This window comes from Grampus griseus, assembly GCF_964374135.1.
Source record: "Grampus griseus genome assembly, chromosome: 17".
NCBI classification, from domain to species: Eukaryota; Metazoa; Chordata; class Mammalia; order Artiodactyla; family Delphinidae; genus Grampus; species Grampus griseus.
In genome coordinates this window covers 69,760,377-69,778,622 of record NC_139011.1, presented here as the reverse complement: position 1 = coordinate 69,778,622, position 18,246 = coordinate 69,760,377, and the positions used below count along the sequence as shown (strand labels likewise).

Genomic DNA, 18,246 nt, shown 5'->3' with positions numbered 1-18,246 from the left:
AGAGCATGATAAAAATGGGGACAGCCTCCGGGGGTCAGGTGGAGGGTGCACGGTGGTGAGGACAGGGCTCTGTACTGGCGAGGGGAACAAGGAGGATGGTGATCACTGGAACCTTTCTCACATTTGTCCACATTTAATTAGAAGCGCGAGCCCCCGCCCCCGCCCCCGCCCGTGGCGTACTCGGGCTACAGTTAAGTGTCTGATGGACAGGATTTCCCCAGCCCTGACCTTAATCTGAGCTATAAATAGTGGTCAGTAGTGTTTTTCGTGGTCGCAGTGGTAATCATAACGATATGAAAATGCATTGCCTTACCAGAAGATGAAGATGAAGAAGGAGGAGAAGAAGGGGAGGGAGAGGGAGAAGAGGTAGTAGAAGTGGAAGAGGCGGAAAATGTTCGAACAGAGTCATCAGGAGGAGATGAAACCCCAGAGAAAGGTCTGGAGTCCCGTCCGCCCACCTCAGAGCTCCAGGCTGCCCCAGAGCCTCCCCCAGCCCTGCCACCCGCTGCGGATGCCCCGGTGACACAGGTAACCGTTCCTGAGCGCCTTCTTACAGGCCACGCATGCGTGCTTCCTTGCTGAACAGCCTGAACAATTTATTCTACCTCACGGAAAGGAAACTCTGTGCCAGACACTAGTATGTGGAAGACAGAAGATTTCAGGGCAGTGGCAGTGTCAGGGAGAAAGCCCTCTAGGTGATTCAGCAGGTTCTCTGTGGTTATAACTGGTTGGCAAGACTTAGTTTCACATGATTTCCTCACCAATGACACCCTCAATGCTGAGGCACTCTTTGGAAATTGTGTGTGTGTGTGTAACATGGTAGTTCACAGAGAGCTGATATCATGAGGATTGAGTACAGATGTAGGATATAGGTTGAGAAATAAAAATGGTTATACTTTCGGAACTTTGAATTTTCCGTAGGTAATAAAGGAACTAAACAGAGAACCCGTGCTAGTTTATGCCCCTGTTGCTTACCCTGAAACAGAACTATAGCTTTTGTTCCATGAGCAAATAGATGAAGCTTAGTTTTCTGTGTATTTGTCATTTGATGAGATTATGTGTTGACAGAATTGTTTTTAAAAATTTCTTAGGAAATTAGCTCATCCCAGATACTGTACTTGATTGACTGACGTTATGATTCTAAGATGTCACTGTTTGGTGTTCAAGCCTCTGTACTGACTGCATGACACCTTTAGCAGACAGATCCCAACCTGTTGAGTTTGTAGACAATGAAGATGCATTAAAAAGAAAAACAAGTCCTGGTTTCAAAGTGGATCGGAATTATCTATAGCAATAAAACCTCAGAGAGGGAACTCAGAGATGGAATTATATCCTGTGCTCTCTGTCTCCATAGGAAACTGGGCTAAAATACTATTTATAGTTCCTAGAATCTTGAAATTCTGGGTATACCAATTGCACTGAAATCGAAAGTGGTATGGTAACTAAATGAGAGTTGGGTTTGATCAATTTTTGGTTTTAGAAAAGAGGTTTTGGGGGCCCACATATAACATAAAAATAAATGAATGCCTGTCAATAATTTGCCCTTTCTCCCATATCTGATATTCTATCAGCAACCTTTGTTTTAGGCTTCTGCTCTCTGCCTGCCCAGGCCACCATCTATATTGAAAGACAAGCCCAGAAAAGAAGAGGGGGCACGTGCAGATGCCGAGACAGAGGGCCGCTAGCTGCATTCTTGCCTTTAGTGCTTGCGGAGGGTGGGGTGAGCTGAAACCTGCACTAGATCGGGCACTGCGCAGAGACCTCTGAGTTTTCAAACCGCAAGGGAACTAAAATCAACTGCCTTTTTTTTTCTTCTTCTTCTTTTTTTTTTTACTTTTGAATGTATCTGTCCTATGAAGGGGGAGGTTGTACCCACTGGCTCTCAGCAGACCACAGAGTCTGAAACTCCAGTCCCTGCAGCAACGGACACTGCGGATCCCTTGTTTTACCCTAGTTGGTATAAAGGCCAAACGCGGAAAACCACCACAAACCCACCTTCCACCCCAGGGAGCGAAGGTCTGGGGCACGTAGGGCCTTCAGGTTCTGAGGATCCGAATGTGCGGAAGGCAGAAGGGGCAGAAGCCGCAGCCAGTGAGAGGGCAGCAGTGAGTGGTAAGGAAACTAGCTCACCTGCGGCTACTTCTCAGGTTAGTGTCGATGCTCTGGTGTCTGAATGCTCCCCCCCGTGCCGCCCCGGGGTCCAGCCGGGATGACAGCAAGAAGGAAGGGCTTCCAAAGGGGCAGAGAGAACCCAGGGCCTTGGGAAAAACAGAAACAATTCATCCCCGGCTCCCCCCGCCGCGTGTTGGCTTGTTTCTCTAAGCCTTACATGAAACACAAGAAACACAAATTTGACTTCACTCTGCTCCTGCGTGGCGACCTCACACCTGGCTTCCCAGGGGAGGGATGCAAGCGAGCCCGGCCCTTAGGCCTGCAGGTGAAAGTGGCTCGTCTGCAGTGACTGGCTGGTGTCCCTAGCTCCCCTCTGCAAAGGCCACCTGACCTTGCTCGGCCTTTTCTGCATCCTCCTTGAGCTTCCAAAGACTAATCACCTGCTTTTGTGTCGTTCCCAACAACCCCCAAGGAACACGTTTCAATTGAGTTCTGTGTCCACTCTGGAAAAAATAACCTGATTCACGGGTTCTGGGAGTGTGCCAGTGACAGCTGGGCAAAGTTAGTGTTGGCTTAATTAAACTGGGGCTTCCTAAGCATGTGCTCCTGGGAGAAGAAAAGCACAGGTCTTCTTCCTTTGGAATTTTTTAAAGGGTCATTAAATACCTCTTGTTTTCTTTTTATAATGCAAGTTTGAAGTCCACGTCTTCTCCCTAACGCTGGGTTAGATGTTTGCATGGCTCAAAGATTCCATAGAAGAAATCTTGCACAGTTTCTTCACACAGAAGAATGTTCATGGTTACTCCATACCCATGAGTATTCTTACGTGACGTGTGCGTGTGAGTGTTGCCCAGACACGGGGCTGGCAGAGAAATATGCTCGCGTTCTGTGCTCCTGGGTCATCAGGTGATTACGAACAACAAATAGCATTTTTTTCAGAAATCATAAAATTAGTCTCTTGACTATCTGCTCAAGTGAACCTCGATTTCCATGAGGTAACAATTGGAAATGATTTTTGGAAAATTCACAGATGAACATGCTTTTGTGCCATGTATTCATTTTCACAGATGAAAAATGACAAAACTAAACGTTTGGTGTAAGGAAACCTTTTGTGGTTGTTTTTAGGTTTAAAAAAATGGAATAGAAACTTTTCTAGAAAATTGATGGGAACTTTATTTCTAGAAAGTTTATGGGATTCCTTACATATTTAGTGGAAGTTGAGTCAGGAGGAGCTGTTTTCTGAAAACAGTAATACGATAATAACCCGAAACAGGAGAACGCCCCAAATGAAAATGAAAAATCTATCTAAATGATGTTGAAAAATATTATTTGTGATAATATCAGTGAAGCTGTCTTCTTGTTCTCTCGCAGGAGTTAGCAATCTGCCTAGCACTCTTGGCTTTTCTTGTACTTCACTACATCTGGCGTCAGATTCAGTGCTTGATTTTTACTCTAATGGGTAGGAAATATTTTCTTTTCCCTTGACTAACATCTCGCGTAGCTCTTCCATACGTGTTCCTCTTCCGTAGGCCCAGGGATGGATTTCTCCCCGACTCTGAGGCTCAGCCACCTAGAAAGAACCAAGTTCTTAGCACTCGTGGCCCTGAGGCACCTCCCTGAGGAGAGTCACTCCATCATCTAATCCTGCATGGAGGGGGATCCCGACTCAGAACAGAGACTCCGTGGGCAATTATTCAGTAATCCAGTGGGAGGGGACCCTCCAGAATAGCCATTAGGGGAGGCCAGTTTCAAAAGATGTCCGTAATGCTGTGAGGACTCACTGCTCTCCAGGTAGATCGAGGACCAGCAAAGGCCTGATTCAGGAATACGCAGGGTTTCCATCGATTATGTAGCAGCATTTCCTCTGCCTCACCAGACAGGTGCCCAGGACGTGGCCAGGTAACTGCATTGATGGGCAGGTGGGCCAGGCGACTTCTAGTTCTTTCTGAACCCTGAGACTCTACAGTGTCTCTCCTGGGAGAGGGGAGCCCTGAGAGGAGGGTGCCACGGGGACAGCAACATCAGGGACATTTCAGCCAGGTGAGATCTGAGTGCATAAGGAGCCAGCGGCCAACGTTCATCTACTGGCCGTAAAGAATCAGAACCAAAGAAGAGTCATAAAGCCAGCAAACAGCACATTATTTCTGATACACGTTCTCATGGTCAAGGCTTTTCTTGATTTTACTGTTAGAAGGTTTGCTTAGGGACTGACATCCTTCTCCTTTCGCAGCCTTTTGAAAATTATCAGCTTTAATGAATCGTATTTAAAGATTCAAACCCCATGTGCTTTTGAGTAAATGACCTTGCTGGACCCGAGACCCAGCTCCCTGTGCCTGTAGCTCAGAAGTGATTCGGGGTGACTAGTGCCGAAACGACTCAGCTATTTCTGGCTTGCTGACTTTTCCCTGGTTGACATTGACTCCTCTGGAAGCTCCAATCATAGCTCCTTTCTGCCTCATTAGCTGTCTGCTCAGCAATGGCAGTCGGCTCTCCATGGGTCCCTGTCATGTCTATAACTGTGAGTAGGACCCGCCCCAGTGTCTAATAGTCAGCCAGAAACCTGCGTACCCTAGAATGTTCTGAGTGTCCTTATCGTACGCTCAGATGCGTAACTCCTCCTCCTGTCATTATTTGTGGTGAAAAGCAGGGGAGGAAGTATTGGCCATGGACTCAGTGGGGCAAATGGGGAGAGAGCAAACTCCATGCATCATTGGAATATCCTGAATAACTGGATCTGAATAATTGTCTGAAGAGTTCAGTTGACATTCTGAGAATTCAGGTTTGGGGCTTTGTCGCCACATATCTGTGTAATGCTTCTCTGAGGCTGCAGGGGGAGAGTCACGCTTCTTGTCTGCCATCCACTGAGCCCATGTCATGGATGCTGTGTCATTCACATGCCCGTCATGAGGCTGAGGCAGGTGGGGCGGGGTGGATAGGGTGAACTGACCTTCTTATTTCAAAGAACCTTGCTTGTGTCATTCCTGGTGTTTGAGAAAGGGCCTTTCACGTAGCGAAGGAAACCTATTCATGATGCAGGACCACTCTTTGATCCCTGCCTCAAAGAGGGTATGGACAGATGGACAGAGGTCAAATTCCCCACCTCTGTGAAGGTTTCGCAGGTTTGATTCACCTTCACTACCTCAGAACCCAGCTCACTAGATTAATATTTGTCCAACGCAGTGTTAGCTTGTTAGAACTTCACACTTCGTCATTAGTCTTTCTGTGAACATGTAGGATGTGACACAAAAGTTCTTGATTCACTGGTAGCCTTACCTCTCTTAACCATACGGTCCCCTGTCAGGAAACAAGGTTGCCTTAGAATTTCAGAAGCATCTAAGGGTCTGGCGGATCTGTAAACTCACTTCAGCCCCATCCGTGGAACTGCACACCTTTTAAGAAGGCAAATGTTTCCAGGTGCTTTCCTCATGGCCATTCGCACAGCCTGCCCTTGCTTTTGCTGCCTGTGATTTCTGATGCTGTGTTAACTCTACTTTATCACATACCTTCTCTCTTCAGCTAATTACGTAGGCAGATTATGCGTCAGAAATTGGCCATGGCAAAAAAACAGACGTTGACTCTGCACTGGTAGTGAACCGGGATCCTGCTTTTTGTTTGAGAAGAGGTACATGTTGCCTTCCCCACCTTCATTCTCAAAGAAAAACTAATTTCTCAACAAGGTTTGGATTCAGCCCTATATCACACTGTGCAAAGCCCATATACATGAACTGTTTTTGGTTGTTGTTTTTTTTTGGCCGCACTGCAAGGTGTGTGAGATCTTAGTTCCCCCAGTCAGGAGACTAGGAATCGAACCCGTGCCCCCTGCAGTGGAAGTGTGGAGTCTTAACCACTGGACCACCAGGGAAATCCCATGAACTGGTCTTTAGCTGCAAAATGGCCCTCTAAGTTCCCACCCTTCTAGACCAGGGCTGCTGTATGCTCAGTCAATGCAAAGAGAGTTTGATCTACTTCATGTATTAATTTTAAAATTTATTTTTTTAAAAATTGCACCACGCCCTAGTCAACCTCAGAAGACAGGGCAATAATAAGATGGGAAGCACACTGTGATGAGGTCGGCTGCCCTTGGAAAGCAGTCTCTGTGAGCCCCATCTCCTGGGTGATTTCCTTGTCCAACCTGCTTCCTCTGCTGCCCTTCTCTTCCTACCTACTTACAAGCAAATCACACCCAAGTGTTAACACAGGGACTACGCCCTCATGGATAACTGGGTATTTTGTTGGGCATATGTATGGCCATTAGATTTTTCCAGAAGTGGGAGCAGCAACAATTGAAAGCCCCTCTGTGTTCCCCTTCCTCCCTTCCCAGTGAGGCTTAGTGGCTTTGGTTGGAAGAATTTATGCAAACCATTTGATGAGAGCTGTACAGGGAACAGGGATTTCCAGAGAAATGTCTCCCTATTTGGTAGATTAACTTGGCAGCTGCCTCAAGGTCAGAGGACCCCAGCCCCACTTCCACCCCCCACACACACACACCTGCAGAAAGCCAGTTGCTTTGGAGATGGGGTTGTTGACATTAAAATCTCTGCCACGTCTACCTCTGTAAAGAACCACAACTTATCTAGTTCACCAGAGCATGAAGCTGTAGTTGTCAGAGACCCTAAAAGCCTTCACCATATCGCAGCTATTTGTAGTTGCAAGGATAGAATATCCACCTTCCACATTCCATTCTTCAAGTCTGAAAATAGACAAACAAGTTGGATAGAAACTCTGCTAAGGCTTGGGGCTCAGGAAAGATCAATGAAATCAAGACACAGGACTTAGGTTCCTGTCCTGTTCCTTCTGCATCTGACTCTTGACATTTAATTTCTTTGAGCCTTAGTTTTCTCATGAGGAAAAGGAAGCAACTACTCGATGAAAGGATTCATCTATTTACACAACATTAGAGAATGAAAAATCTAGTACTGAGAATTTTATAAATTGTTTCAGGATGAGTTCATTGGGAGGGTTATGGACTTAGGCCTGACACAAATCATTCTGGGCGACAATAATAATAATAGATTTTCAGTGAAATAGATAGCCCATTGCATTTCTCAAAATGTATTTCTTGCCTTGAAGCTCTTACATAAACCCCTAATTCCCAAACTGTTTCCAAATCTCCTCCTAGGCACCCACTGAGCTGAACGTTTACACAGCCGTGATTACCCCTTGAGATGCCATAAACTCCACAAAGTCCATGTCTAAGTCCACCTAAAGGTACTTAGGCCTCATTGCCCAGTAGAGCAAAGACTTAGAACGTACACAGTGAAGGTAGTCACGGAATAGTAGATGGATGAAGAGATGACAGATGATGTGAATTTTTAAATGCGCCTATTCTAAGTGTGCGGGCCAATACGTTTGACAAGTACGTAGCATCGTGTAGCCACTATCACAGTACAGCTGTAGGGTATTTGTGTCACTCCAAGAAGTTCCCTCACGTGCCTTTGCGGTTGATCTCCTTCCTGCATCCCAGCTGCTGTTTTGCTTGTCATTATAGTTTTGCCAGTTCTAGGAGATTGTATGAGTGAAACATCCAATACATAGACTCCTGTGACTGGCGTTCTTCACGCTGCATAACGCTCTTGAGTCATCCGTGCGGTTGCATGTATCAGTGGCTCATTTCTTTTTATTCCTGAGCAGTATTTCATTGTATGGAGACGTTCCAGATTGCTTTCCGTTTGATTTCTGGTTGGATTCCATTGTGGAGAGAGAATATTCGTTATATGATTCCAATCCTTTCAAATGTATTAAGATCTGTTGTATGGCCCCAAGTATGAGCTAACTTGGTGAATGTCCACGTGCAGTTGAAAACCTTGTATTTTCTGTTGTTGTTGGGCGGAGCGTTCTGTAAGTGTCCACCGGGTCAGAGAGTGTGGTTCAGCTCCACTCCATCCTCACCAATTTCCTGCTTACTTCTTTGAGCAATTGCTGAGAGGGGAATTTTGAGATCTATGACTCTCATTGTGGATTTGCCTCTTCATCCTTGCAGTTCTATCAGCTTTGCCTCATGTATTTTGAAACTCTGTTTAGGTGCCTATATTAGCATTGTTATATTTTCTTGAAGAATTTATCCCAAGATAAGTGTTGAAACAAAAAACAACTCTTTTTGTGTCTGCCTGCTTGAATGGATACAGAGAGGTCCTCGCCCTCATAGATCAATACCGTTTTTTAAGGTTGGGTAGAAAAGTTAGAGGGCCGATGGGGAGAGCCTGGAGGAGGAAGATGCTGACGATCCTTAAGACGTTCCAAACGGCTGGCCACGGAAGACCTCACGGCCTAAATCCAACACACCGGCCTCCCCTTCCTTTCACAGCCACGCACAGGGCCAAGCATAGCAAGGGCCGCGATGGCTGAGGTCCCTGATGCTTTTAAGTGACAAGGCTGAACTTTGCAGCCTGATGATTCGTTTTCACCGGTCTGTGGGGCCCTATTTTTAGTTTAGATGTAAATTGCTTTATGAGCTAATATGTCTGTACATTTTAATGACATGCCTCTGCCCCGTTCACTACTTGTCCTGGCTACACCACTTTCCACGGAACTGCAGAGGCCACCCTGTCGCGGGCCAGGGACTTCCAACCCTGGGCTTGTCCTCTTGGCTGAGAAGGTCCAAGGTTCCCAACCCAAGTGTTGACAAGAAGGTGCAGATGGTCCTTCCTCCTGTCTTGAGTGTTCCCAGATGCTTCCTATTGAATATATCATGAGCTCAGAGACAGAACATCAGGGACAATGTGGGTTACCCACACCTTGGGGCTCTTCACTCTAAAATAGCAAAAGGGATATGTGGAGTCCAGTGCGGGAAGTACCTCCAAGGAAAACCAGCCCATGGCCATCTTAGTTCCCAGCCCAGGTTCTATAAATGTTGTCCTGTGAGGTTATAAAGGTGTATAAAGGGAAAATAGAAAACATTTCTTAGAAGAAAGAAGGAAAGAAGGAAGGAAGGCAGGAAGGAGGAAAGAAAGACACACGGCTCTAGCCAAGATTCTTAAAGCCCAGAGTTTATTTCCTAGAGTCTCAGAAACCAATACATGTGACCCCAGACCCGAGATCTTAGCAAATTTCTCATGAATCCAAGATTCAGTCCCCTTGAAAATATTAATATTTTCTTAAACTGGGATGAACAATAGCCAACGTTCCAAGGAAAAGCAGGTGTGTGGAGCTCTGGGTCCCCACGAGCTGTCACACACAAAAAGATAAAATAATTTTCATGCAAATAACCTTTGAGACCAAATCATTCACTCCGAGCTGAAGGGCAAATATCAACTCCAGCTGCCACTAGGGACTGAGAGGCGAGAGATGCCTGAGGCCATAGGTCCAGAAAGCTTCTTTTCTGAGCAAGATTAATTTCACAAGGTATCACAGAACGTTTTAAAAAATAAAGCAGGAGACCAAGAATATGATTTCCCATGAGTGTGACTATAGGTCCTGTGTTCTTTGAAATGATCTATTTAATTTTCCAAAACAAACTGAAATGAATGAAAATTTAACTATGTTCTCCAAATTGAATTGAGGGATTCAGGGTGTCAAATTATTTTCAAATAGAAACCCCTACTGAGAGCAGTTGCTTGTGTTTTACAAATTAGGAGATTCAAGCTTATGAATCGAATCGCTGATAAGCCAGGAACCCTGACTATGCTGGAATTTCACTTGGTAAAAATAGAGAGACAACCAATCAGCACTCAGGACTAGCCTACATTTACGGCATAACATTGTCCAGTACTTAATAGTCCCGGAAATTATAAGAAGTTCTGATAATGAAATGCAGGCATTTTTACATAGAAAAAATTTTGAAGTAAGGTTTTTATTTAAAGAAGTCAGTTTTGGGCTTCCCTGGTGGCGCAGTGGTTGAGAGTCCGCCTGCCGATGTAGGGGACACGGGTTCGTGCCCCGGTCTGGGAAGATCCCACATGCCGCGGAGCGGCTGGGCCCGTGAGCCATGGCCGCTGAGCCTGCGCGTCCGGAGCCTGTGCTCCGCAACGGGAGAGGCCACAGCAGTGCGAGAGGCCCGCGTACCGCAAAAAAAAGTCAGTTTTAATGAGACTATTATATGAATATTATTAATGCTTTTTCATTTGTATCCTGCAACTGCAATTTTCTCTTTCTGGGTTTGTTTGTTTTTTTTCCTGCTGGGAAAGTGACATCCTAATAACTGTCAATTTGGGGACTTTGCTAGAAGGGCCACAAAAAAAAATTCTATACTGAAACTGTAGGCTATATTTCTCAGGATCAAATAGCTTCCTTAGTAAAAGTCACTTTAATAGGAAGCTAAACTGGATGTATCTGTTTTAAAGAAATGTAATGTAAATTGTTTGTGAGCAGCGTAATGAATTCATTTCCCCTGGCAACCTGCACCTACAGCTCTACGATTCCTGAAAACAGTAACGCAGGCACTGGGGAGAGCTCTCTGGGGGAGCTGTTATGACATAGCTAGTTGGGTTTTGCTTCCCGTACTTTTTAAATGTTTATTATTCTGATTCTAAGACTCTTGTTAGTGTTGTACATCCTGTGGATTTTTTTCTGTCTTTATTTATGAATCTCAGTGATTTCCAGGCCTTTTCCCCACTACAACCAACAAAGCAAAGAAGGAATCCACCATCGTGAGAAACCAGTGCCACGTGGTAATGACTGTAACTAATGGGCAAGGTCTTTGACAGATTCTCTCACTCAAACCTCACAACAACCCTGCACAGTAAGAATTGTTAAACCTCCTCATTTTTTAGTGGAAGATTATAGGGGATGAGTGACCTGCTCCAAATCATGGAGCAGCTGGGAGCTTGGTGCCCGGTGACCCCTTGTCCACCACCACGGAGTGTGTGCGTGCAGCAGAATGGAGGCCGTGCCCACATCTAGGATAAGTGGGTGAATCCCCACTTTACCTGGGTTGATGGGATTGAGGCAAAAATAGTGTGACCAAGGGTTCTCCGCATTGACTCACCACTCATGACACATGGGCATAGAGAAGTCGGTTCTTGGCCTCCACTGCCTGCAGTGATGTGCGCATACCTTGCAAATGAGTGCACCAGTCCTTCAGCTGCACCCCAGGCTGCTGACCCACCTGCCTCCCTGTCTCTGACTTCCTGGGGTGATGTCAGCCTGCGCCCTGAGTCTCGCATGCTCAGCAGCACTCGCTGCCTCTTTTCTCCTTGGGTTTATGGTCTCAGCATAGCCCACAGCGTTACTCTGAGCCAATTGCTCAACCATCCCATGCTTTCCTGTCCATGAATTGGGCACAGCAATACCATCAGCCTCCCACGGCTCTTGAAAACCTGTTTGCCTGTTTCCCCCCAAACAAGGCAAAGAAGTCCCGTTTGTGAGGAATTAATGATCTAATTAGCATCCTTTGTAATTCTGTTCTCCTTTCAGAAAGGCTGAGAACACACACACTCTGTGCTGGACACACAATGTCAGGTCTATGCCTGAGAAGAGGGCTGCCTGTAGGTTTATTTTTTTATTTTTTTGCGGTACGCGGGCCTCTCACTGCTGTGGCCTCTCCCGTTGCGGAGCACAGGCTCCGGACGCGCAGGCTCAGTGGCCATGGCTCACGGGCCCAGCCGCTCCGCAGCATGTGGGATCTTCCCGGACCAGGGCATGAACCCGTGTCCCCTGCATCGGCAGGCGGACTCTCAACCACTGCGCCACCAGGGAAGCCCTGCCTGTAGGTTTTTGCAGAACTGTGATATCAGCATTTTCACTTCTCCTTCCTGCTCCCCACCGACCCCATCAATTCCTAGACACCATGTTTGAAACAGACCAAAGACAGCACACCACACATCTTCCTCCAGGTTAAGAAAAAGTGAGTGAGTTTAATTTCTTCTCGTTTCATAGTCCTGGTTTCTGATCTTCCCTAACTTAGCAAGAGGGAGACAGCTAATGGCAACGAAGCCCCGAGATCAACTCCCTTCATCCATCCCTTCCATCCCTCAGTGTGCAGAACTGTAAATTTTCCCAAGGGCAAAAAATGCTCTTTAGTGAATGTTTTCCTTCCAGGGCTCATTTGGTGGGGCGAGGGGTACCTCTTTTCTCCTTCCTCTGGCGTCTGCGGAGAACGTGCTGTATTGTCACAGCTCTGTGCTGCCTTCCTAACATACCTTGACTTCTCTGCCACTGAGCAGAGATGACTGCATTCCTGTGAAAGGATTGCCCATGATGGACCTTCCCAACCGAGTTTCCAGGGCTTAGACCCTTGGCTGTGAGTCACAGACCACGCCCCAGTCACTTCTCAGGCATTGATGACTGGCCCAGGGTCTTGGCTGTACTCTCTTTTCCAGTCTGGAATCCATAATGCTTAAGTTATCCAAGGGCCTGGGGTTCAGGAAGGCTAAGCAGGGAGCAGGCCAATGCTTGGGTTGAATCTTTCTGAATAAACGTTCTACCCTTGACCTCGGCATTCCTCCTTACACCTGTTTCCAGCATCTGGCTCTGATTTGCTGACCCAGCCCAGCAGGTGCGGGACAGACATTGGTGGTCGCCCACTCAGTGGCCTCAAGTCTAGCCTTACCCTTCTCACCCACATTCCTTTAAGGCAAATGGCTTTCACTGTGGAGGCTCAAGGCTTCTTTTGGATTGACCTAGAAAGACTGGCATTTAACATGCATGGTAACCAGATCCTTCCGTCAGGTTGAATTTGTCATTGGCATTCACGGCGGCAGAGAGGAGTCGGGGGGCCCAGGTGTGGGGCTGGACACAGTTTCCTCACTGCCCCCAGCACCTCCTTGCGTGCTGGGCATGTGGCTGACATGTCCACAACAGCCCGGCCCTCAGGGTGAGGCAGGGCCATTTCTAGGTAAAATGGTATCTGGCAGGGGTGGACCTGGAGCCATCAGCGCCCATTAACGTCTCAGTTGCAATTCAGTTTATCCAATCAGTTACTATCACTTGGATAAGCCTGAGGGAATGGAACGCAGGACAGTTACATTGTAACGGATCAGAATCGTGGGTGGTGTACACAGATGCTCATTTGGGGAAGGGCTGAGGCTGGCACCTTACAGAGGCCCTGGGAAGCTTAGAGGCCGCCTGAGGGCACTGGTTACTCATCACAATGACCTGGCACAGCTCACTCTTTTATTTTAGGCTAGCAAAAAATAATTCCTCTTATAAATGTGGCTACCCTGTCTTATGCCAGAGTGAATATCAGGAAAGCGTCTGTTTCGTTTTGTTCAGTCAGTGAATCAAGTGGGCCGGGCCGCATTTAGGTAAAGGGGGCTACTGGTGTTGCCCCCAAGCCCAAACAAGAGCATTTCCTCCAAAACGGCACCCAGTTATATCCCCTGCGCTAAGTGTCCAGGGACACATTTGGCCTCAGTGAAACGCGGAAGGCAGTTTCACGCTTTGATTGTCAAGAATATTGCCACAAGAAGCATGTTGGATTTTTAAAAATATTCATCCCATTCAGCATAAAAGTCAAGCCAAAGACTCCATTGAGTATTATCTTCTCTTTTCTTTGACACCTTCCTACTAAAAACTAACCTTTTGTTAAGAGCAACAAGCTTGTGTGCCTTTAGAGACCAAGAAGGTATGATTAATGAAAAAGCAGGTGAGGTGAAAGAAAAAATGTTGATAGAAGCACAAATATAATACATGATATTGTTTGCTTTCCTCTTAACTTACTTTGAGCATAGCAACTGTACAAGCGCAGTGGCAAATGACCGCTGAAAACAGCCTTGCAGCAGGGGAGGCAAAAGGGAGTGGTGAGCACTGTGGAAAACTCTGTGGGAGAGTGCATCCCAGCCCAAAGTGACCGTGCTTCTCAGACCTTCCTGTAGGTTCTGGGTTGCTAAATTTCTGCTTTGCCAAGAGGACCTGCTAATCCAAATTTTAATGGGAAATCTCCTAATTAAAAATATTGTTTTTAAAATTGTGGTTAAAAACACATAACATAAAAATGACCATCTTAACCACCATTTTTAAGTGTTCAGTTCAGTAGCACTGAGTAAATTCCCACTATTATGCAACCAATCTCCAGAACTTTTTCATCTTGCAAAATGGAAACTCTATACCCATTAAGCAATACCTTCCCATTGCCCCCACCCCCTAACCCCTGGCAACCACCATTCTACTTTCTGTCTATGAATTTGACGGCTTTAGATATCTCATGTAAGTGGGATTGTACTGAATTTGTCTTTTAGTGTCTGCCTTATTTCACTTAGCATAATGTCCTCAAGGTTCATCCATGTTGTAGCATGTGTCAGAATTTCCTTCCTTTTTCGGATGGAGTAATATCCCATTATATGTATACGCCACATTTTGTTTATCTATTTACCCGTTGATGGATACCTGGGTTGCTTTCACCTATTGTGACTAGCGCCACTGGAAAACATGGTTGTACAGATATCTGTGTGAGTTCCTGTTTTCAATTCTTACTAAATTGCAGAATCATACGGTAATTCTATGTTTAGTTTTTTGAGGAATCGCTATGCTATTTTACACTGGTTTACATTCCCACCAACAGTGCACAAGAGTTTCTATTTCTCCACACCCTTGCTCCTAATTTTTTAATGTTTGCAACTCATTCAAGCCTTTTTCAAAATACCATGCACAGTTCAGGCCACGCAAACACTTGAAACAAACACCAAGCAAACACAGTTCAGGCCAGAACCTGGAACTGTCCTATACACAGAGGAAGACATCCACAAGCCTCTGGCAGAATTCATGCTACTTTATCCCCATCAGCAAGAAACGGTTCTCGATGACATAACAAGGATGATGCTTACACACATCACTCAGCCCTAAGCAGGAGCAACTCTCACCACCTGCTCTTCACGGCAGGGAAAGGATAGCCTAGCATCAGAATCTGACACTATTTTTTTTTTTCCTTTCAAACAGCATTTGATAGTAACAGGAAATAAATCAAAGGAAAATAAAAGATTTTGTGTTTCTGAGTGAGTCTGGTTCATGGATACCCAGGATTTCTGGTCAAGTTCATGTGAGAAAAATGGTCTTTCCTTTAAGCAAAGGTATATCATTCCCTTCAGCTAGTCTCCTGTGGATCTTGACTGAACTGGGTCTCCCAGTTGAGATGGAAAATTCTGCCTCTCTGTTCCATTTCCTGGTTTTACTTTATGACTAAAAATCACATTTCTCAACGTATCTGAAGCCCCATGCTGATAGAGCAGTGTTAAATGATGGTTGTAAGTTTGTTCATTTGTTACCTGAGGAAAGTGTGTAAAGTTTAGAAATAATATCGGACTAACAATCCTTTCTTCCCCTTGGCACACATCTCAGAATAGACTGGAATGCAGGGCAAACTCAAAAGCAGGTAGAGGAGATCAGTGCTTATTATTCTCTGTCCTTTGTTCAGCTTCAATGAGACATCATTATTCCCAAGAAACAGCACTTCCTGTGATGAAGGAGAGCCAGCATTTGGAAAACTATTTAAAGGAATACATATATACAGTTCTCTTGGGGAAGGCTGTAGGGAAAATGTCTGCTTATGATTGAATGGGCTGTGCTTATAGAAAGATTTCTAAATTTTTAACTCATTCTTCCTTTATGAGAGAGCCATATATAAAGTTGGGCCACGTGGAGGCACACTGGACTGGGTGATGAGTAACCACGATTACAGCATGCCAAAGGAACTAAAACTTATACATGATGGAAAGATGAGCATCACAAATACTATTGTCTTTCTTTACCGGGGCGTCTTGGCTGTTGTATATCGTTCCTCACAAACAGTCCCCAGGTGTTTCTGTGTGGCAGAGGAGCCTCTTTGCTAATATGAGAAGAAAAGGAGGGAAGGAAGGGAGGGAGGGAGGAAGGAGGGAAGGGAGGGAAGGAGGGAAGGAGGGAGGGAGGGAGGAAGGAAGGAAGGGAGGGAAGGAGGGAGGGAGGAAGGAAGGGAGGGAGGGAGGGAGGAAGGAAGGGAGGGAGGGAGGGAAGGAGGAAGGAAGGAAGGGAGGAAAAGGAAAGGAGGGAGGGAGGAAACGGACATCTATGAAGCAGTTAATATAAATGAGTCATGTGCAAAGTGCTTTAGGTGCATTACTTTATTTATTCAGCCCTACAACAACCTTGTGAGATAGGGTGTCACCTCTATTTCACAAAAGAGAAAACTAAGGCTCAGAGACGTTAAGTGACTTGCCCGAGTCATACAGCTAATAAGTTGTTAAACTGGAATTCAAAACCAGGCTAAGCCTCTTTGCATAAAACTTCCTTGCTGAGATGGTTCACGGCGGGGTGGTCCTCAAGTTCACATAAGTAAAACCAGGGAGACGGTATAATCACCTGTAGATACTCAGGATAATCTCCGCTCTTAGTCCCCTGCTCTGGAAGCAGCCTTTCTTCTCTGAAAGATAGCATTGGTCCATATTGTTTGGAATCTAATAACTGACTGAAAACATGAGAGTGTAAAAGTAGCGAACCCAAACTATTTAATACCAAGTCTTGAAGGCTGTAGGGTATTAACAGCTAAAACATTGAAAATGGAAGATAGATTTTAATTTCGAGTATAAAAAAAAGCACTAAAATATATACAGATTCCAAAAGCAGCCGCAAATGGCTTGCAAGCCACCAGCAGTGTCACAAAGATTCCGTCCCTCTGCAGAAAATACCTCACCCAACTCTAGTTTCACCCTTCAGATATTTCAGAACAACTGTCATGGAAGTTTCCTCTAGATTAGAAATTGCCTTCAAGGAAAAGAGGCTACAAAATGCAGCCTGATGGTCTGTTCATCGAGGCAGAATTCACTCTTCACTCACACAGAATGGCCAGAGAAAAGTACTTTACACATTAATGATATGCCTAGATCACTTGGGTTTTTTCAGGATTCGCGAGAGTAAGGTGACTATGACGGGGAAGAGAAGAGTTCAGCACGAGTGCACAGGCACCGGCTTCTGTCAGGACGATGTTTATTCCATGTCAACTTCAAGGACATTGAAGTGGCTAACCCATTACCAACAGAATCTAGTAACAGCCTTTTAAAAAAAGCCCAATCGGGCTTCCCTGGTGGCACAGTGGTTGAGAATCTGCCTGCTAATGCAGGGGACACAGGTTCGAACCCTGGTCCGGGAAGACCCCCACATGCTGTGGAGCAACTGGGCCCGTGAGCCACAGTTACTGAGCCTGCGCGTCAGGAGCCTGTGCTCCGCAACAAGAGAGGCCGCGACAGTGAGAGGCCCGCGCACCGCGATGAAGAGGGGCCCCCGCTCGCCGCAACTAGAGAAAGCCCTCGCACAGAAACGAAGACCCAACACAGCAAAAATAAATAAGTAAATAAACTCCTACCCCCAACATCTTCTTTAAAAAAAAAAAAAAAAAGCCCTATCACACTTGATGTCTCAACTATTCCTTTATAGAAATCTACCTGCTTTAGTTTTATTTTTTTACCTGCTTTAGTTTTATTCTACTGTGGCTAATATGATTCCATGGCCCTTCTTAATTCTCTATCAGGGCATGACATGGCAGGGGGAAGGATAATCCTAAAGCCATAAGGACTTGGGAAAATTTTAGTGAACTTGAAACATCAGCACCCAGTATATGCTTAGGGTAAAATCTGGTAAAATGCAGGACAAGTACTCTTTTTTCTCTTGAAAATAGTTTGAGTGGCAACAAAACAACATACTTGCTGAAGTTCTGCTTTGCCTGTGCCAGGTATTGTCCATTCATACAGCAGCTTCATAACATCACCCAGGGCTTCTGGGTTGAATGCATGTGCCTACCTCATTGCTTTGGTATCAGTGGCATTCTAATCCCATGGGATAACTTTACCAGTGAAGTCATCAGAATGTTAGTCTGTGTTTGGTAGTTCTCTGAGGAAGAACTCAGAGAACTGTGTTTGTCATGGTACCTTCAATGTAAGCAGTCTGCATTTTTACATCAAGTTGCATTTCAGCAAGACTTCTTTATGATTGTCCCTCATTCCACTGAGTGATTATTTTTTAAACTCAAGGCATCATAAATAAATTTCACTTAGGAGATTAGATAGATCAATGACTTCAAAATCATAACTTGTATCTGTCTGGTATCTATAAAAGATAGATATCTATTTAGGAATGTCTATGTAATTAGATTTTATTGCCTGGAGAAAAAAGTCCTTTTATTCATGATTTGCTCAAAACTAAGCCTGCAGTTTTGCAAAAATTACACACATATATATATATATATATTCTTCACATGCTGGTAGAAATTCTTTAGCAGTGGAGAGATTATGT

General features: G+C 45.3%; 1 protein-coding gene across 4 annotated transcripts in view; it reads left to right on the top strand.

The window, feature by feature from the left end:
* TRIM55 (tripartite motif containing 55) overlaps positions 1–18,246 on the top strand; it is a 42,445-nt gene that overhangs the window by 22,777 nt on the left and 1,422 nt on the right. The window contains exons 8-10 of one of the 4 annotated variants that reach the window (XM_082674495.1): positions 317–528; positions 1,860–2,112; positions 3,484–3,571. In XM_082674495.1, the coding sequence (XP_082530621.1) occupies positions 317–528; positions 1,860–2,112; positions 3,484–3,571 (553 nt within the window). Of the gene's footprint in view, positions 1–316; positions 529–1,859; positions 2,148–3,483; positions 3,572–18,246 lie in introns of all 4 variants that reach the window. The other 3 variants (XM_082674493.1, XM_082674492.1, XM_082674494.1) reach the window with 3 other exon arrangements.